The 21,040-nt window shown below is 59.6% G+C and overlaps 1 protein-coding gene across 6 annotated transcripts; it reads left to right on the forward strand.

The window, feature by feature from the left end:
* Positions 1-426: 426 nt before the first annotated feature.
* ADAMTS10 (ADAM metallopeptidase with thrombospondin type 1 motif 10) lies at positions 427-20,015 on the forward strand. Of its 6 annotated transcripts, XM_079915510.1 has the most exons (26): positions 427-666; positions 2,886-2,964; positions 4,278-4,464; positions 4,703-5,049; positions 5,400-5,556; positions 6,554-6,771; positions 8,242-8,325; positions 8,424-8,569; positions 8,975-9,018; positions 9,167-9,272; positions 9,358-9,504; positions 9,701-9,842; positions 12,705-12,812; positions 13,216-13,361; positions 13,459-13,522; positions 14,251-14,353; positions 14,585-14,718; positions 14,817-14,940; positions 15,948-16,028; positions 16,117-16,280; positions 16,376-16,502; positions 16,598-16,727; positions 17,073-17,277; positions 17,518-17,694; positions 17,788-17,947; positions 19,111-20,015. In XM_079915510.1, exons 3-26 carry the CDS (start codon positions 4,377-4,379, stop codon positions 19,218-19,220), a joined length of 3,312 nt encoding a protein of 1,103 aa, XP_079771636.1. In that variant the 5' UTR covers positions 427-666; positions 2,886-2,964; positions 4,278-4,376; the 3' UTR covers positions 19,221-20,015. The 6 variants fall into 6 exon arrangements, with proteins under 6 accessions (XP_079771636.1, XP_079771637.1, XP_079771638.1 ...); XM_079915511.1 differs by lacking the exon at positions 8,242-8,325; XM_079915512.1 differs by lacking the exons at positions 17,518-17,694; positions 17,788-17,947; positions 19,111-20,015 and having other exon boundaries at positions 16,602-16,727; positions 17,073-17,212.
* Positions 20,016-21,040: the final 1,025 nt, after the last annotated feature.

A 21,040-nucleotide genomic window follows, 5' to 3' on the forward strand; every position in this document is an offset into this window, starting at 1 on the left:
CGCCTTCAATAAATAACAGCTGTTGTGGACGCTGTGGATGCCGGCGAGGGAGTGGGCCCTCCCCTCCCCCACCCTCTTCCCCCATCCCCCTCTGGCCCCATTCCTGCCCCTTACCGCCCCCCCTCACTTTGCCTCCTCCTCCTTGCCCCGCCTCTTTCCCTTCCAACTTCCCCCTCCCCCAACCACCCCCTTCTCCTCTTCCTCCATTTCCCTTACCCTTACCCAATTCTCCCTCCCTCTCTAGCCCCCTACCCTAGGCTTTCTCCCCTCCCCCCACCCTTCCACCTCTTTCTCCCCGCCCCCCCCCGCCGCCGCCCATTATCCCCGCCCCCACCGTATTTCACCCCCATCCTCCATCCCTCCCCCGCCCCCACGACTGGGCGCCTGTCCGGGCGGGGCCGCCCGAGCTCCCGGGTCCCTGGCTCGGGTCCAGCCCGCGGCCCTGCACCGGCGGCGGCGGCGGCGGCGGCGGCGGCGGCGGGCGGGGTCTTGGCGGCGCGCGGTTTGGGGGTTTTTTATAACCCTGGCAGGCTGCTCAGGAAGTGCCGTCCCCGCGCCCCCTCCCCCGGCCACGCCGCCGCGCTCGCTCCCTCCCTTCCTGCGCGTGGGCCGGCGAGACGGCGGCGGGGACTGCAGGCGGAGGCCCGGGCGGGCGGCCGGCCGCGGGTAACGGCGCGGGGCGGGGCGGGGCGGGGGTGCGGGACTAAGGGGGACTTTGTGTGTCCGCGTCGTCGCTCGGGGATGGCCGTGGGCCGCCGGACGATGAACGTCGGGCCATGGGGGTTGTGGCGGTGTGCGATGTCCCTAAGCGTGTGCGACACACAACGCGCCCCTGAGTTCCTGGGAGCGCCTGTCTGCGTTTGTTTGCTCCGTGTGTGTGTGTGGACATCCACGTCTGTATAAATGCCGTGTGTCTGCGCGTGTGTGGCTGTGTGAAAATGTAAGTGCCTGGCTGTGTTTGAATTTGTGTGTGATGTGTGATTTGGGTGTTATGTCTGCGGAAGTGTGAGTGTAAGCCAGTGTGTGCACGTAGGTCAGCATCTCCTGGGTGTAAATGTCTGGATGAGTGTGTCTCTCCAAACATCTGCCGGTGTGTCTCCGTGTGTGTCTGAGTTTCATGTGCGTAAATGCCTGTGTGTACGTGCATCTGGTGGGTCTCAAGGTTTGGAGGACTAAGTGAATTTGTTCCTGGTCTGCTGTGAGTGTGGAAATGAGTGTGTACGTGTCTGTGCACGTAAGCCTGGGTGTGTAACTCTGGGTTGTGTGTGTATGTATGCACATAGGTCTGGGGAACGTGTAGTTGTGTGTCTCGGATGTTTGTCTCAGGGTGTGAGCGTGTCCTGAGTGTTGGGGGGTCCTTTGTGGGTCTGCGGTGTCTGGTTGTTGGTCCCCAGCCTCACAGGTGTGGTCACCCTCAAGTGTGTGTGCGTGCACGTCGCTGCCAATGTGTGTTTGTGTGTCTGGGTGTGGGAGTGGCGCCGCCCATTTCCCCTGAGTTGGTCATCGGGGCCACAACTGTCTGTCTCCGAGTGTCTCCAGCCATCAGCTCAGGGCCTTTAATTAGCGGCTGGTTGCAGACCCGCCGGGTGCCGGCCCCCTCCTCCTGCAGGCCGGGCCTTTGTCTGCTCTCCGGGCAGGGGCTGCCGCCTCTCCTGCCTGCCCGGCCAGATGTGCAGAGCCTGGGCTGGCCGGGCCTCTGCCTGGGCAGTCTCGGCCTTGGCCTCCGCAGGGAGGCTCCGCGGCCCTGTCCCCCAGCCCGGCCCTGGATATCTGGGTGTAGAGCGGCAGATCCCTGCAGGATCCCGGGGATGGGATGGAGCCTCTGTTTCCAGAGGCTGTTTCCGCCGGTATTTCCTCCCCCACCTCCAGCGGGCTGGCACCCTCCCCCACGTTGGCCATCTCCCTCCTGCCTTGTAGGAGGGAGGGGCTGGAGGAGATGGCCAGGCCTGGGTACACACACACAAACACACTCTTACGGTCACACACAGGGTCACATGGGCAGACACACACAGTCACGTGGGCACACACCACACACAAAGTCACATATACACAGTTACAGCCTCATGGATGTGTAATCACCCACACACATCCCAGGGGAGACCCCCAGCTGACATCCTGTGGCCCCCCCACCCCAGGCTCAGGCCCAGTAATCCTCTACCCACCCCCAAGCCTTCTCTTCCCCCCCACCAGAGCCACCAATCTGTTCGTGGTCCCCCCAATGCCCAGAGCAGGTCATACCTCCCAGCCCCACTGTGGGCTGTACCACTGTTCCAGATTCTCTCCCCCGGCCTCACCCTGGCAGACACCTGGACCTGTACATCCCCCCCCCAGACTCCTCCTATCCTGCACCTCACCCACCACCTGTGCTGGGTCCTTCTGCCCTCCCCACACCCCACTTGAGCTAGAAGCACCAGAGGCATGGGAGAGGTTGTAGGGGGGAGGGGCCCAGCTTCAGAGGACCGAGGTGAGGACTCAGAGAGCCACAGAGCCACTGAGCTTCCGCACCAGGCCTGGCAGCATGGGAAGGAGGAAAGGGGCAGGATTGGGGGGCTGGGGGGCTCCAGCCTCACTTGCAATGAGAATGCTGCCGCCTCGGCATGGGGAGGGGTGTTAAGGCAGGAGGGGGCTCGAGGGACCCCCCACACACACACACAGAAGGGGCTTTGATCCCAGAGCTAGTCAAGGATGGAATAGGGGAGGGGATGGGGATGGGAGGGGACAGAAGTTGGGAGGAGGGAGGTGGGGATGGGGAACTAGGAACAGAGGGAGGATGAAAGCGAAAAGGAGGATCACCAGGGCCGGGGAGAAGGGCAGGGTGTCCTCAGTGACCCCTGAACTCCAGACCCAGCTCTGCTCTCCTCACTGCCCCCTCCCACCCTGTCCAGGCTCCCAGAAGAGGCACTGAGGCCCAGAGAGACTCACACACAGGTTCGACACCGCGCCACCAACTGAAGACCCCAAAAGGTAAAAAAAAAAAGAGAAACCCAAGCATCAGCCCATCTGAAATGAGCACCACAGTCATAGAGTGGGAGTGAGCTCCCCATAGGTGGAGGGGTCCAATCAGAAGTGGCCGGGGACGGGGGGTGGGTGTCAGCTTCTAAGTCAGCATCTTGGAGGAAACCTGGCTCCATCTCTCAGGAGCTGAACTGCCCTGTTTGAGGATCGACTCTCAGACTTGGCCAGGCTGCAAAGAAAACAAGACAGTATGTGATTAAGGGGGAAATTGCACAGAGTAGGAGAAGGAGGGCGGAGACAGGAGGGGGGTGGAGGGTTTGGCACAGGGTGGTGGCCCAGAGTGGTGTCTGTGGCAGGCCGGCCTGGGGCAGATGCTGGAGAAACAGACCTGCCCGGCAGGCCCGGAGCTTCGAGGAGAAATGAGAGGAAGCAGGACTAGGGGCCGGGCTGGAAATGTAGGGTGGAGGAGAGGTCACAGGAAGAGAGACCACGATGCAGGGGTTTGCAGCCCCGCTGGTGGGGTGAGTTGTGCTACCCGTGACACAGAATCTGAAGGCAGGGCCCCCGGGGGAAGGGGTGCTCCGAGCACTGGCCTCGGGTTTAATATGGGTTGAAAATTCACGCTGACCAGCCTTCAAGTGTGTCCCAGGCCAGCAGCCCCTTGCTGCCCTCCTGCCCTGGCCCTTTGTGGTCCTGGGTCCACACCAAGCTCCTGCCTGCCCCTGGGCCTTTGCCCCTGCCGTTCCTCTGCCTGGACCACTGCACTGTCTCCTGTCTCTTCACTTCTCATCCTTCCCACCTCTGCTTGCAAGCCTCCTGGTTATTTCTCATGAAGAACGTGTCCTGATCTGAATTACACGTCTTTTCGTTTACTTGTCTGTCATCTGTCATTCCTGTGAGACTGAGCCCCACGGGGTGGGGGGGAGTGGGAGGAGAGGGACTGTATCCGTATTACACACAGTCGCCACCCGATGAACGAATCCCCTGGGTTATTGCAGAAATGAAATGAGATGGCATGAACAAGCTTGGCCAGTCGCTGGCACATAGTAAGTGCTCACGGAGTCAAGGTCCCCGCCTGTCCTAAGAGCATACAGAGGATAGTGGGGAAGTGGGGGGAGGGGGGGGACAGAGAGGCTACTGAGTAAGGAAATGCATTCAGAGTCTTCAAACCAGGGGCGTGGAGGGGGGAATGCCATGAGCATCCGTGAGGCTGGGAGTGAAGGGCTTGCTGCAGGTGTCTTTGTCTGCCTGGTGAGGGACCTTGGCACTGGCTCTGCCCGGCAGCAGGACCAGGCCCCGCTGACCCAGCTCTCCCATCCCAGGATCCCGGTGATGCTGCCCAGGCTGTGAACAGGGAAGGCAGCGCTGTGGGGGCTGCTGGCAGCCGGGGCTGGGGAGAGACATGTGGACACGTGGCCTCTATGGCTCCTGCCTGCCAGATCCTCCGCTGGGCCCTCGCCCTGGGGCTGGGCCTCACGTTCGAGGTCACGCACGCCTTCCGGTCTCAAGGTAGGGGTGGCTCGGGGGTAGTGGTGGGGGACCAAGCAAGGAACTGAGGAGGGGTCAGTGCAGCTGGGCCGGTGGTCGTGGTGGGGTAGGCCCTGGGGCCAGTGAGACCAGAGTCTTGGAGCAGGTGACCTGGATTCAGGATTCACTGAAGCCAGCATCGTTTACCCTGCAGCCAAGCGGGCAGGACACAGGGGTCCTTCCCAGGGCCCGTCCCCAAGCCTTTGACCCCCACCCACAGATGAGTTCCTGTCCAGTCTGGAGAGCTATGAGATCGCCTTCCCCACCCGAGTGGACCACAACGGGGCACTGCTGGCCTTCTCACCGCCAACCCCCAGGAGGCAGCGTCGGGGCACAGGGCCCCAAGCAGAGTCCCGCCTTTTCTACAAGGTGGCAGCACCCAGCACCCACTTCCTGCTGAACCTGACCCGCAGCCCTCGCCTCCTGGCGGGGCATGTCTCCGTGGAGTACTGGACTCGAGAGGGCCTGGCCTGGCAGAGGGCCGCCCGGCCCCACTGCCTCTACGCCGGCCACCTGCAGGGCCAGGCCAGCAGCTCCCACGTGGCCATCAGCACCTGTGGGGGCCTGGTGAGTGGAGGGTTCTGGGCGGTAGGGGGAAATGCCCACGAGTTTGGGAGTTAAGAAAAACACTTATATAGGTCAGAGAAGGAATCACAGTGGAAGTTCTTTAAGCATTTCGAGCTAATCGAAAGGATTAGCTATTTTAAGATGCAGCTAAAGCAGTCCGTAGAAGAAAGTGTGTAGCCTTAGGTCAGGCTAAAGATTAATGAGCTGAACGTCGAAGAAACCGGACAAGGAACAGTAACATAAACCCAGTACAATGGAAGGAATTAAATCATAGAGACAGAGATAGGGTCCCAGGGGTCCTGGGAACCAGAACCTGAGCCGAGCCCTCTGTCCCACTTCCCAACCCCCAGCATGGCCTGATTGTGGCAGATGAAGAAGAATACTTAATCGAGCCCCTGCAAGGAGGGCCCAAGGGGCAGCGGGGCCCAGAGGAGAGTGGTCCCCACGTGGTGTACAAGCGTTCCTCCCTGCGTCACCCCCACCTGGACACAGCCTGTGGAGTGAGAGGTACATACATCTTTCTCTCTGGGGCTGGGCAAAGGGGGTGCACAACATCTTTGCCTTGAGGCAGAGGTAGCTGGCAGTGTCCCTCCATCCAGAAGGTCGGCAGGCAGCTACACCAGGGAGCAGTGCAGACAGTCAGCAGGGCAGCAGACAGTGGAACAGCGCATCCGTCGCTGCCGTAGTCCGATGGCCCAGCAGTGAGTGAGACGGGCAGCTGGACAGCCAGGCAGGCGCTCAGGTGTAAAGCCATCCATCTCTAGGATTATCGTCTGATCAGACAGTTAAGCAGCGGGATGGTGGTAACCAATATCGGGGCAGTTGCACAAGGAAAACACCAGGAGACCTTAGCCACCATTCGGAGGATCAGATTCACAACCCGACTTGCAGGAGGACAGTTGTAACATCAGGCATTTAGGGAATGGGAAAGTAAGGAAACTAGCTAGACAACAGAAGATTCCCCAGGACAGTCGTACAGCTAAAAAAAATGATGTCTGTCCAGTGGAAAGACAGAGCCACTGGAACATTGAATTAGTTGCATAATCTGAGAGTCCCAGAGTAGCACACCGTGGCAGACACACCACCACAGGGGGTTGTAGAAACAGAAAAGTGGATGGTGTCACAATTGGACAGTCGCTGGGACAGCCGAGCAATAAGACCGTCAGGCAGGTGGATTGTTTTACAGCCAGACAGTTGGCAGCAGGGTGAGTAAAAAGTTGCACAGTCAGAAGGCCAGGGAGCCGTACAAGCACACAGTTCTGGCAGCGAGGCAGGCTGCTACACACATCCATTCGAGCCGTGGAATTGTCGGGAAGTTGCACGGTCATGTTGATTGTCATGGGATGCTGGGCGGCTGTTCAACCAACCAGTTTGGCAGAGAGACAGCCACATCATTGTAGAACCAGCAGCAAAAGAATGAGCTATTTGACAGCCAGATGAATCATCAGACAGGGAGTTGGACCATCAGAGCAAGCAGCAGAATGACCAGAAATTGTCCATCCAGATGAGAAACCGTGGAAGGGGCGGCCTTGGTGGCTGCGCACCCTGAAACCGCCACCTGCCTGGCCCCTCGGGAATGAAACAGAGCGCGGCCAGCCAGGCCTGAAGCGCTCGGTCAGCCGAGAGCGCTATGTGGAGACCCTGGTGGTGGCTGACAAGATGATGGTGGCCTACCACGGGCGCCGAGACGTGGAACAGTATGTGCTGGCCATCATGAACATTGTAAGTGCCTCCCCCTCCCTGGGCGTGGGGCGCCAAGAACATAGAGCTCGCTCCAGAGGTTAGGAAAAGGGGTGTCACCATCCCCCCCCATCCCTGACCTGAGGCCAGTGAAAGAGAATGGAGAGGGGACAGGGTAAGTGAGAAGGGAGGGCTTTTTGTGGCCAGGAAGGAAGAGAAGCAGCCTAGCACAGTGGCTAGAAGCATGGACTCGGGAGCAAACCAGCCTGGCCTGAAATCTCAGCTATGCCGCTTTTGAACTGTGTGCCCTTGGGCAAGTTACTTTACCTCTCTGCCTTGGTTTACCCATCTGTAAAATGGGTATAATAATAGTACTGACTTCATAAGGCTAAGGTGGATGCAGTGAACTGCTAAAGCTTAACACGGCACCTAGCACACAGTAAGGTGCCCTGTAATTATTTGCTGTATAAAAAAATAAATGGGCGACTTGCAGGTACTTGCCCAGGTTAGCAGTACACACGTTGGTGCACATCCGTCTTCATGCAGGGCTCGCCCAAGCGCCTACCTATAAATGCATACAGGCTGACCTGGCTGACCCACGCTCAGAGTCAGCACCCATCCTAGATCTTGATCAAGACGGTGGACCTCTCTGAGCCTCAGTTTCTGCCTCTGTAAAATGGGGCTATACTAGTATCTATCACAAAAGGGTCGGAGATAGTGAGAGGGAAGCCAGCTAGAGCACTTGGCACACAGTAAGGGCTTGATGAGTGATGCTGTTGTTCCACTAAAGCAAAAAGGGAAGACAAGAAGTTTAGCGCAGACAGTTGGCCCGTTATGTTGACATAACTTCATATCTGATACCCCTGCTTTCTGCCCAGGACCCGCCTTCCTCCCTTGGGCTTCCAAAGTTCCCTAAAACCTGCCAGGGTTTCTGGGGGTTTCCACATGGGACCGTGATGGCTCAGGGCTCCAAGGTCATTGCACAGAGTGGCCTCCATCATCTGTGCCCACTCTCCCCCGGGCACTTCCTCCTCCCCTCTGACCACTGTCTCCAGAGCTTCCTGCCCCCACACTTCCACCTTCCGGTGGTGATGCTCAAATTGGTACCTTCAGACAGTATGGAATGAGGCCAGATGAGCACATCCTTTAGGCCATCTCTGGGCAGAGGCAGCCGGCGGGTGGGCAGGGAGGAAGGAGGACAAGTAGACAGACAAGCTGAGCAGGGTAGGGGTGAGTTGGAAAGAAACGCACTGGCAGACAGGCTTAGCCGGACTTGAATCCCACTTCCAGCGCCTGCCAGCTGCGCATCCTAACCAGCTGAGCATCAGTTTGCTCATCTGTAAAATGGGAATGATAATACGTACTCCTGTGAAGATCTACGCAGCAGGCTTAGCCTGAGCCCCAGCACACAGTAGGTACTAGATCGAAGCAAGCTATTGTCCTCGTTTCACTTTTTGTTTTCTACTCTGGGCCCCTCTTAAGACTCGGTCTCTCTTGTTTCTTGGAGGTCAGGTTGCCAAACTTTTCCAGGACTCGAGTCTGGGAAACATCGTTAATATCCTGGTAACACGCCTCATCCTGCTCACGGAGGACCAGGTGCGGGGTGGGGGGGGCCCACCTTCCCCTGCACGCCAGCGCTGCCCACCTTCCCCTGGGTGGCTAGTACCCATGCACCTCTCTCTGTCCACCCTCAGCCCACCCTGGAGATCACCCACCATGCTGGGAAGTCCCTGGACAGCTTCTGTAAGTGGCAGAAATCCATCGTGAACCGTAGCGGCCATGGCAATGCCATTCCAGAGAACGGCGTGGCCAACCATGACACAGCGGTGCTCATCACACGGTGAGGGGCGGGGACGGCTCCACTAGGACTTGAGCCGGGGGACGAGCTGTCCAGGGGACTGTCCAGGTCTAAGCAGGGATCACTTCTGCCGAGAGATGGAAGAGGCCGAGACTGTGCAGCCACCCCCTTGGGGAGCCGGGGAGGGGGAGGGGCTGCTGGGGAGCCTGAGGATGTGTGGCGCTGTTCGGACACTGACGCATCCTTCACTCACTCTGTCATTCATTCAGTCGGTCATTCATGCACCCCAGCATCTCCAAGGCCAGCTGGGGCAAGAGCATGAGGCTTCAGTTCTGAGGCAGGGAACGCTTCCCAGGCAGGACTCAGCCACCAGAGACAGGCAGGATGGTAGCAGCGGGGCTTAGGGAGTCAGCCCAGCTCCCTCACGGCCCTCCTCTCCTTTCACAGCTATGACATCTGCATCTACAAGAACAAACCCTGCGGCACACTAGGTACCCGGGTCCCCTGGGTTTCAGGCACGTCTGAAGGCAGTGGGCTGGGTGACACTGGCCCTGGTGGGGGTGGGGACCTGACAGAGTGGACAGGGTCGACGACGCAGTCCCGAGCCCCCAGCTGCAGCCCCACACGCCCATTTCCCAGGCCTGGCCCCCGTGGGCGGGATGTGTGAGCGAGAGAGAAGTTGTAGCATCAACGAAGACATCGGCCTGGCCACAGCATTCACCATTGCCCACGAGATCGGACACACGTGAGGCGGGGACACGGGAGGGGGCGGGCGGGAGGAGCCTGGCAGGTCCCTCGACACCCGGCAGAGCCGCCGCTCCTCTCCCCAGGTTTGGCATGAACCACGACGGCGTGGGGAACAGCTGCGGGGCCCGTGGCCAGGACCCGGCCAAACTCATGGCCGCGCACATCACCATGAAGACCAACCCGTTTGTGTGGTCCTCCTGCAGCCGTGACTACATCACCAGCTTTCTGGAGTGAGGACCCACCTGCCTGTCCCACCCAGGGACACACACTCGCGTTGGGGGAGGGGAGGACCTCTGGCAATCAGGGCCGCTTCTGAGAAGGGTCATGTGCTCCCAGGGCTGCTCCCCGGGACCCGCACCTGGCTGGGGCCTCTGAGCTCTTGGCCTGCAGCCCTCCAGCGTGACAGCTGCTCTCTTCTCGCCACAGCTTGGGCCTGGGGCTCTGCCTGAACAACCGGCCGCCCAGACAGGACTTCGTGTACCCAACAGTGGCCCCCGGCCAGGCCTATGATGCAGACGAACAATGCCGCTTCCAGCATGGAGTCAAATCGCGTCAGTGTAAATACGGGGTAGAGAGAGCCTTCCTGCTTTCCTTCCTGGGAGGGGAGGGGGCCACCACCACCAGGGTGGGGGGGCCACCGGGGGTGGGAAACTCCATGTGGGCACCCCACACACGGGCAGTGGGGGTGGGAAGAGCTGGGAAGGGAAGTGGGCCTCAGTGGGGGACGGGAGGACAGAGGTGCATGGGGTTATACGAGTGTCACCCACAGTCACAATGCTCGGGAACAAGAACGGGATCTCCTGGTTCTCCAGACCCCTGTTTTGGGGACTGAGCTGGGGAGAGCCTGGGGGTCCACCTTCTGCTGCAGCAGGACTGAAGTCCCAAGATCCCTAACTGGGCCATTTTTAACGAAACATCCAGATTTGGTGGAACTAGTTTCCCTGGGGATGAACCATCTTCCCCACTTGGCAAAAAACTGGAGAGATCCTTCTAGGGATACCCTGTCTGCATTCCCTCCTTCCCCCACTGACTGGTTCACGAGATCTCTCGACCCCAGTCCTTAGCTGGACGAGCTCTGAGCCTCCTGATCACTCCCCACTCTCACTGGAGGATTATACTCAGCTCCCAAAGCCCCATCCACCCGTAGAGAAGTGAGCTGGGGATGCCGCTCCCAGCTCCCCCGAGGAAGCTGGTGACCCTCTTCAGCCACCAGGGACCACCGGCTCATCCGGGGTCTGCCCCTCCGTTGCCTACCTCCCCCAATTCCCTGAACACACCCCCTAACTCCTCACAGCCTCAGCCTTCGTAGCCCAGACGCAGTCCCAATTCTCCACACCCTCAAGACTCAAAAAGATCAGCTGGAATGACTTGCCCAAGCTAAGGCCATGTTAACTCAAAACAGGGAGCAGGCAGCTGTTAAAATGCCCTCGCTTTACTCCAGTGCAAGACAAGGAGACAAACCCTGGATCAATTCATGTTTAATCCACTCTCAGCACCCCACCCCACCCAACTTGGCTGGTAACTAACTACAGCTCCCTCTGATCAATTCCTAAAGAGTTCAGAAGGTACTCTTGAGCATCTGCTGTGTCCAGGTGTCCTAACGATGACAACGATGGCTAACATTTATTGAATGCTCACTGTATGCCAAGCATGTGATATGTATCATCTCAGTTAAACTCCTGACAACCCTGTTGCCCCCACGTTGCAGAAGAAGGGACTGAGGCCTAAGGAGCATGCCTTGCCCAAAGTCACCATTTGAGAACATGACAGAGCTGGGATTGGAATCTAGGTTTCTCTATGAATCTAAATTTTATAAAGGGGTGGGTAAGTGGAGAAAGTGCCAGATTATCAAGCAAGGACCACTGCTGGCTGTATGTTGAATTGATTCTTCCTTTTATTTTTCCAAGGAACATCTTCCTGGCCTTCCTGGCAAAGGGGTAAATGATTGACTACATGTAAACCAGTTAATATGTGTAAAGAGCTGGGCCTGGTGCCTGGTCCAGAGATAGTTGTGGTCTTATTACTCAATAACAGGGTGTTTATGCAAGCCCTTTCATATCTACTCTGTTACATGCCCCTCAGCCATATGTAGACAAGGCCCATCTTAACAGATGAGGCCCAGAGAGGGGAAATGTGTTGCAAGTCAGTGGTGGAGTTGAAGTCTCCATGAGTGGCCCAGGACTCATTCATGTATACCATGGCACCTCCTTGTGGAGAGGAGGAAGAGCAGGACTGGATTAGGCAGTTCTCTTTAAGAGGTGTCAGAAGTGGGATCAGGGCCTGTGATATTTTTACACATGGCCAGGAGAACATAAGCCAAGTGAAGCCAGCAAACCAGGCTGAGTTTTTAGATGAGAAGTATCTTCTGAGGGAGCAGGTTTGAGAACAACCCTCCAAACTTCTCATGTGTGTGCAGGTGTCTCTCAGAGGCTAACACAGGAAAGTTCCTTCTTACCGCCATTGCTCAGTCCAATCCCAAATCTTCAAAGTTTGGAAGGATCAGGTTCTAAGAGAAGATGACATGTGATTGTAAAAAGGGGACAGAAGAATCTTCACTTCTCAGAGGAAAGACCCTGGGATATGGAGCGGGATGTAGGCTAGAGGATCAAATTTGGCCACACCTGAACCCAGTGGGGCTTGTCCAGGGGTATTAATTAACCTGAACCTAAAGGCTCTGAGTGACTCCCTGGGACTGGTCCAGCCTCCTGCCAGGGACAGGACCTGATGCCAGGGTCTGGGCCAGCCCAAGTAAGACTCAGGAGGAAGATGGGCTGATTTTTCACTGGGAGAACTAGAGGAAATTTCCACATAAACCCAGCCTGCCCTTATCCCCTCTCAACCCTCCATAGATTAACAGCTTTGGGAGCTTCCCCAGTTTAGGTGGGGGAAACAATGAGAACTACCAGCTGGAAAAAGAATTAGAGACAGGGCCCTTGACCTGAGCCATCATCAGGCCTGATTTTTCAACCACTGCTCTTGGGTGGGCTGCTTTGCCCATTCTAAAAATCCTTCCTCTTCATTTCTCAGCAGGTCCCAAGGTTTCTCCTAGAAACTTGGGAGGCGCCACGGGTTGAACTGTAGAGGGATGAGATCATAGACGCTGCGATCTAAGTTCTAGGTTAGGATCCAGACTAACCCTTAGGAGCTGTGTGACTTCTAGCGAGTGACCTTACCTGGCTGAGCCTTGGTTTTCTCATAGTAAAATGGGGATTGTGGTGCCTAAGGGAGTTTGCGGCACTCCTAGGTGTTTTATAAGTGCTGCTTACGGGCAGAGGAGAGGTCCCAGCCCATGCCCCCACAAGGGCTTGCAAAAAGAGACCCAGGAAAGGAACGCTGGGGCCCCACTGTCCGCCGGCAGTGAGCGGGTCGCCTCGGTCCTCCCAAGGCAGGTGGGAGGGGGGCGAGGCTGAGCGGGCGCCTTGGCCCGCAGGAGGTCTGCAGCGAGTTGTGGTGTCTGAGCAAGAGCAACCGGTGCATCACCAACAGCATCCCGGCCGCCGAGGGCACGCTGTGCCAGACGCACACCATCGACAAGGGGGTGAGCGCAGGCCAAGAGCCTCCACACCCCCACCCCCAGACCCCTCCATCGGCTTTGGCCACGCCTACTGCTTGTAAGCCCCACCCCTGGCCTGAGGCCACACTCGCTTTCAAGCCGTGCCCTGCACGCTCGTCCCAACAGTAGCTTCACCACCCGTTCCGGACCCTAAGTTTAGGCCACGCCCCTTCTTTGAACAGTGTCTCACCCTAGCCACGCCCCCACATTACCGGACAGAATCCCGGTCTTCAGACCCCACCTCCGTCCCCCACCCCCTCCCGCTTTCGCTCCACCTCAGGAGGGCTCAGACTTCCGGCTGGGGGGCTGGGGTGGGGGTAGGGTTGAGCGCCAAGCCCCAGAGAGTCCGCAAAGCCCGACTCACCCCTCCCCATCATCCCACCCGCAGTGGTGCTACAAGCGGGTCTGCGTCCCCTTCGGGTCGCGGCCGGAGGGCGTGGACGGCGCCTGGGGCCCGTGGACCCCGTGGGGCGACTGCAGCCGGACGTGCGGCGGCGGCGTGTCCTCCTCCAGCCGTCACTGCGACAGCCCCAGGTCAGCCCCCAGACCCCGCTGCCGGGGGAGCGGGGCGGGCGGTCCTCGCCCCCTACTCCCCCTGCCCCATTTCTTGGCCGTCCACCCCCATTTCCAGGCCGACGATCGGGGGCAAGTACTGCCTGGGCGAGAGACGGAGGCACCGTTCCTGCAACACCGATGTGAGTCCCCCCAGGATCCCAAGCCGGGTACCGTTGGCCCCTCTTACACGCGGGAAAAGAAAGGCATATATCAGCTTCCAACGAGCCTGGGCCAGCTGGCCACCGTCTCCTCTGGAAACCTGCAGCGGCCACCCCCTCCTTTCCCGGACCTCCCTACACCAGCCCTGGGCCCTGTCTCCTTCCAACTCTTCACACTTTTGCAGTAGATGCGTCTCCCACCTGGAAATAACTGCTTGGCCCCTGACAACCCTCTCCAACTACACGCGTTCCTCCCTTTACTGCCCAATTTCCCCCCAAAAGCCCTGCTCCTGCCCCAAAGCTGACCCGAGCTCCCTGCCCCAAAATCCAGTGGCCAAGTTTTCGTCCCCTGCTTGCACTGCCTTCTGCCCAAAGACCACAGTCTCCTGTCCAACACTTCCGTCCACACATCCCCCACACTCGCGAAGAGTGGGCTTTGCTCCTTCCTAAACCAGCTCTTTCGAGGCCCCATGGTCTGAGACCAGAAACCCAGGTGTTATCCTCTGCTTGCTCACAAACTCTAATGAGTCACCTCCTCCCATCTCAGACACCACGCCCCCTCCCCGGCCTCCTCCCTGGCCTCCTTGCCTCCAGCCTCACTCCTCCAACCCACCCCTGCTCAGAGCATTAGTTCTCCGTCCCCAGGCCTCTGCCCTAACTGCATCCCCCCCAACACCTGGCCTCCCTACTTCTCCGTTTTTGTGCCCCAGGACTGTCCCCCAGGCTCCCAGGACTTCAGGGAAATGCAGTGCTCTGAATTTGACAGTGTCCCCTTCCGTGGAAAATTCTACACGTGGAAAACGTACCGGGGAGGTGAGCAGGGGACTCAGAAGGCCTTGGGGCAGTAACGGGACAGCCGCAGGTGGAGACCATATCATGGGGTCTGCCCTGAGCCCTCCCCTCACCCAAGGAGCCAGAGCGCCCGGGATGTGGCTCAGCAGCGCCTAGACTGAACACCGGGAGGCCCCGCTCCCTCTGCCCAACCTGCCCGTCCTTGTTGGGTCTGGGGTCTGGCCCTCAGTCTGATGGGGCCGTGCCCCCCAGGGGGCGTGAAGGCCTGCTCGCTCACGTGCCTAGCAGAAGGCTTCAACTTCTACACGGAGAGGGCGGCGGCTGTGGTGGACGGGACGCCCTGCCGCCCAGACACAGTGGACATTTGTGTCAGCGGCGAGTGCAAGGTGGAGGGGACTCCCCGCGAGAGGGGAGGGGAGAGGGGGCCGGAGGTGGAGGGGGGCGGCTCCCTGAATTCCCCCACGCACACCACTGCCCTCCCCAGCACGTGGGCTGCGACCGGGTCCTGGGCTCTGACCTGCGGGAAGACAAGTGCAGAGTGTGTGGGGGTGATGGCAGCGCCTGCGAAACCATCGAGGGGGTCTTCAGCCCAGCCTGGCCTGGAGCCGGTGAGAGACCCCCCCCCAGCTTCCCTTTCACACTCCCCACTTGGTGGCTGGGGGCGGGGCTCGCCCCACCACAGTAGCCAAGATCAGCAACTCCTCAGAGCCGAGGGCCCACTGGGGTGTAAGGGACCCCAAAAGGTCCCGGATGTGATGCCCCAGGTCAGGGTCAGGGACCGGCTTGGGTTCTTGGTGCCCAAAGCTCGGCAATTAGAGTGTCCAAGGGGGTGGAGGCCTCAATCTCTCCCCTGCCCCATCCTGAGGGCCTCAAACCGGGTCTTGAGGGGGCAGGTGCCTGACCCCCCAAGGAGGCTGAGGGACCCTCTGTGCTGAAGCACAGAGCTTACTAGGGGTGGGGATAGCTGCAGGGTGTGGTGAACTTGAATGCCTCCCAACCTTGGGCTGAAGGGAAGAGACCCCCGTGAGGTGGGAGAGGGGAGGTGGGCTTAAGGGACCAAACGCACACTGAGGGCCAAGTGTGGAGTTCAGGGGACAGTCCTGGGGTACAGATAAACTAGCGGGGACGCAGGTGGGCAGGGATAGAGGGTTCACAGGGTCCCAAGATCATCCAGGTCGTAAGTGATGGAGCTCACTGCAAACCTGACTCTGACTGCTAAAACCGCCAAGTCACCCTGTGTGGGTCAGGGCCTCGCGGTGCCCCCTTCCCTCTGCCCAAGCCCAGCCCTGCTGCTTGTTGGGGGGTGGGGGGCGGGTCGGACCACTTTGATGGTTTGAGAGGTGAGAAAGTGTGGGTTCAAATCCCAGCCCAGCCACTTCCTAGCTGTGGAACCTGAGCAATTTGTTTTGTTTCTCTGAGCCTCAGTTTTGTCATCTGTAAAGTGGGTGTGATGACACATCTACCTTCACAAGGTCAGAGCTGCGGATGAGGTGGCATGTCTCTGTACGTGCTTAGCATGGTAATGGTTAGTTGTTATCATCAGGGACCAGGAATGGGGGAGACAGGCAGGTGCAGGGAAGGGCCAAGTGGGTGACATCTGAGCTCCACTGTCCAGGGTACGAGGAAGTCGTCTGGATCCCCAAAGGCTCCGTCCACATTTTCATCCAGGACCTGAACCTCTCCCTCAGTCACCTGGGTGAGCCAGAGGTGGGAGGATGAGGACGGGGGGTCAGCAGGGGCGGCGTCAACGTGGCTGGGGTTCTGACCCCTATGCTGTCCCCCAGCCCTGAAGGGGGACCAGGAGTCCCTGCTGCTGGAGGGGCTGCCTGGGACCCCCCAGCCCCACCGCCTGCCCCTGGCCGGGACCACCTTTCAGCTGCGACAAGGGCCGGATCAGACCCAGAGCCTAGAAGCCCTGGGACCCATTAACGCATCTCTCATCATCATGGTAACAGCAGGGCTGGGAGCAAGGTGCAGGAGGACATTAGCATCCTTGTGGGGCCTCGAACTTGATTTCCATTTGATCCCCGCCTACAACCCCAGGTGCTGGCCCGGACTGAGCTGCCGGTCCTCCGCTACCGCTTCAATGCACCCATCACCCGAGATGCGCTGCCTCCGTACTCCTGGCACTACGCGCCCTGGACCAAGTGCTCGGCCCAGTGTGCAGGCGGTGAGGCCAGGGTGGGACGGGGTGGGGCAGGTCCTGGTCACCAGGCTGACCTTCTGGGTCGGGCAGGGCTGAGCAGACCTCTCGCCCGCCCCCAGGCAGCCAGGTGCAGGCTGTGGAGTGCCGCAACCAGCTGGACAGCTCAGCCGTGGCTCCGCACCACTGCAGCGCCCACAGCAAGCTACCCAAGAGGCAGCGCGCCTGCAACACAGAGCCCTGCCCACCCGAGTGAGTGCCTGCCAGGGGGCAGGGTCGGGATGGCAAGCACTGGAGTGACAGTGCTACTGGGATCAGAGGAGTGGGTGCTCCCTAAGGTGAGGTCAGAGTCAGAGCAATGGTGCTCCCTGGCCAAGTCCAGGTGAACTCCCCTGGGGATGATGCGCCTCCCAGCCCCCAACGTGGGTGCGGAAGAAAGTTGTTCTGAGTTCGAGGTGTGGGGCACGGGAGCAGCAGGCATCCCGGTGCCAGCTTCCACAATGATGTTAACTGTTGACGAGGAGGAGGATCTGCTCGTGCCCCAAGCTCAGGGTGGCCTGCCCGGCGTCCTGCCTCAGACTAACCCTCCCCCCACAGCTGGGTCGTAGGAAACTGGTCGCGCTGCAGCCGCAGCTGTGATGCGGGCGTGCGCAGCCGCTCCGTCGTGTGCCAGCGCCGCGTGTCGGCCGCCGAGGAGAAGGCGCTGGACGACAGCGCTTGCCCGCAGCCGCGCCCACCGGTGCTGGAGGCCTGCCACGGCCCGGCCTGCCCTCCAGAGTGGGCCGCCCTCGACTGGTCGGAGGTCAGCCGCCCCTTCCCGCCCTGTGCAGAGCAGGGAGGGGCCTGGGTTGCCCCTGTCGGGTGCACACTGAGGCGCCTCCCCACTCCCGCTAGCCCTAGTGAGCCCCCCCGCCCCGCGCCGTGACTGGTCCAAAGTTAGCTGTACCGTCCTCACCTCCCAGCGGACCAGCATCCTTCCTACTCCTTGTGTGAGCGGGGAGGGAGGCGCCCACTGAGCATGAAACGCCCCCTCCAACTGCAGTGCACCCCCAGCTGCGGGCCGGGCCTCCGCCACCGTGTCGTCCTTTGTAAGAGCGCAGATCACCGCGCCACACTGCCCTCCACGCACTGCCCGCCCGCGGCCAAGCCGCCGGCGACCATGCGCTGCAACCTGCGCCGCTGCCCGCCGGCCCGCTGGGTGGCGGGAGAGTGGGGTGAGGTAGGCGGGCGCGCCCTGCAGGGCGGGAACCAGGGCACGGGTGGCAGGGTGGGTGGCCGCGCTGGGCTGCGGCTCATCCGCGACTCCCCACAGTGCTCCGCGCAGTGCGGCTTCGGGCAGCAACAGCGCCCGGTGCGCTGCTCCAGCCACACAGGGCAGCCCTCACGCGAGTGCGCGGACGCCCTGCGGCCCCCCGCCACGCAGCAGTGCGAGGCCAAGTGTGACAGCGCGCCCCCCGGCGACGGCCTGGAAGGTATGTGAGGCGGGGAGGGAACCAGGAGGGTCCTGTCCAGAGGACGCCATAGATAGGAGAGCTGGGGCTCCAGGCCATTGGCCCTAGAGCTTCTGCAACCACGGAAGTGCCTTTCTCTGTCTTCTCCAGACCATCTTTCACCATTCCCCGCCTGCCAACATGTATTAGGTGCCACTGTGCGCCAGGCGTTGTAGGCACCTGATTTTTCTGGGGGCCCAAACTCAGGTCATTCCTCCAGCCACCTCCATGACCTTCACCTTGATCATCTCCATGTATAACATTATCTGCCCGATATTTTTCTTTAAATCAGTTTCTCAGCCTCAGGCACTATTTATGTTTGGGGCCAGATGATTCCTTGTCACGGGGGCTGCCCTATGCATTGTCGGGGGTTCAGCATCCCTGACCGCTACCTGCTGCATGCCAATAGTACCCCTCCTCCCCGTGGTGAAAACTGAAAAATGTCTCCAGACATCACCAAATGTCCCCTGGGAGGCAAAATCGCATCTCCTTGAGAACCACTGCTTTAAATATACCCATTTTTTTCTACCTAAGTAAATTTATGTTTCATAGAGAGCAATAGGTTACTTACTGAGGGCACCGGAACCAAACTGCCTGGATTCACATTCCACCTCTGTGCCTTCGTATTCTTATCTATCAAGAGGCGTTTAATATATTCACTTGAGGGAGTGCCCTGTTAGGGAGAGGGACTAAAATAATCCACGTGAAGCCCTTTATTAGCACCGGGCCCTGTCATACATCATTAACTGCTAACTGGGAACCCTGGTCCATTGTCATGAACAGACTGTCAATTACCCTGAACACAAACTACACAAATACCCTGAGAGGAGTGACTGCTCTGGAGCTCAAGGTCCTCAGTCTGTTACAAAGGGAAACGAGCAAGGATTACAGCTCCAAACAGATAACTGGAAAAGGAACACTTTTCTCGTGGTGTAGCACGGTGTCCCAGCCCCAGACCTGCACTTCCCTCCCAACATCCTCAAAACAACCTAATGACATAGTTACTGGTATAAGACCCCTTTGAGAGGTGAGGAAACCGAGGCACAGAGGAGCTAGGAAGCGCTGTGCAGCCTGCGGTCGCGCCGCTGCCAGAAGGGGTGCTGAGACCTGATTCCCCTCACCTACTCTTCTCCCGCCCCCTCCAGAGTGCAAGGATGTGAACAAGGTCGCCTACTGCCCCCTGGTGCTGAAATTTCAGTTCTGCAGCCGAGCCTACTTCCGCCAAATGTGCTGCAAAACCTGTCAAGGCCGCTAGAGGGCGCACGGTCCTCGGAGCCAAGGCTGGGGGCCGGCTGGGGATGGGGGTGGGGCGACCAGGCCTGCAGCTGGCCAGCCTGAAGGAGCCCGAGGGGGGCAGGAGCTGGGAGTGAAGGGTGAGACGGAGCCGGAAGTTATTTATTGGGAACTCTTGCGGGGCTCCTGGCTGAGGGGGATGGAGAGGGGCTGGCCACGCCCACGGCCCCTCCTTTTCCCGTCTCCCAGTTCAGAATGAGACCCCCTCTGGGGTGGGTTTGAGGTGGGAACAACTGTTCGCCCTAATGCTCTTGCCACCCACCCTTAGGGAGACCCCCAGCACAACCCCCGCCTTTGATCGGAATATGTACTGTGAAGAGTGGGGGTGGGGAGGGGGTCAGCCGGTGCCCTGCCCCCCGCCCCAGCACTGCCCTACCCCTCCACTCTGAGCTGGGGGGGAATCTATGTCCGCCACGGGGGAGGGGATTAGCACGACCTCCCTGACACCCTCCACCTAACCAGACCAGCTACAGGGGGAGGCAGAGCTGGGAAGATCCACCCCATCCTGTGCCCTGCCTGCCCCAGGGGAACCATGTCATCCAGGCCACCCCCATCATGGTGCTACAGGCCCTGCCCTGGGGCCCACACACCCCTCGCCAGGAAGCCCTACATCAATAAAGTTCTGTCTTGTGTAGATTTCCGTGCGTGGGGGGGTGTGTGTCAGTGAGACTGGGTCACATTCAGCTGTCCCCTACCCCCGATCCTGCAAGCGACCACAGCCCCCCGCGGGTCGGCCCCAACAGGCCAAAGGGGACTTGTTCCAACACAGACTAGAAACCAGTGATTTTAGGTCAAAAATACAGCTGCTCACGGAGGCGCTCTAAGCAACACAGCCTGGCGCCTGCCTTTCCAGCCACCACACTCCCTGTCACTCTGCAGGCTCCAGTCACGCTGGACTCCCGGAAGTCCCTCAATCTCCCTACCCTCTTCCAATTCCCATCTTGGGACCTTTGCTAGAGCTGTTTCCTCTGCCAGGTGTACCCTCCCCTTCCCTGTTCACCTAGTTAACTCCAACTCACCTCTCAGCACAAACATCGCCTCCTCCCAGAAGCCTCCCCTGACGCCCTCAACGAGGTGGGGGTCCTCCAGACTCTTCACTCCTAGTGGCTGGAAGCATTGCTGAGGTTTGCGGAAGCCAAGCCAGTCCGTTGAGCAAACTTGCGCAGGAGGTCCAGGGAGAAACGGGCTTCTCCCCAGATGTGGCCACTAGGGGGCGCCGAGGCGTGCCAGCCTCTAGGCAGGGTGCGGTGTGCTGCCGGGAGCCCAGGGATACCCCTGGTCACAGCCCTCCCTGCCAGGCTCACCCAGGGTCAGCTTCTGCCCCCGCCACCTCCTCGATGTGTATCAGATGACAGCCTCTAGGAACTGCCGTTTCCTGCTGGTCTCCCAAAGATCCGGAGATGGGCCGACCCTTGGATCCCACGTGTGCCAGGTGCCGCCGTTCTACGATGACAAAATGGGGAGATCCGGAAGTAACAGAGCTGGGGGTCATTAATTCCAGGTGTGACATCCGAAGTCTGGGACCTTCCAGGTGCTCTCAGTTCTTGGTACCCGCCACTCCCGCTGCCCTCCCCTTGACACAAACACACCTGGCTCCCGAGGTCCCTTCTGGAGGAAGGACCAGCCGAAGCGGCTCTGGAGGTGGGAGTTTGCTCGGGGATGCCCAGAGGAGACATACATCTGAAGTGGTTTCGAAGCCCAGGAAGGAGCAGTCAGTCCTGCAGCCAGCTGACCTGCAGCGCAGTTTGCTGCAGCCGCGTCCCAGAGGAGGTGGAGAAGCGG

Source organism: Stenella coeruleoalba, assembly GCF_951394435.1.
Source record: "Stenella coeruleoalba genome assembly, chromosome: 3".
Lineage (NCBI taxonomy): Eukaryota > Metazoa > Chordata > Mammalia > Artiodactyla > Delphinidae > Stenella > Stenella coeruleoalba.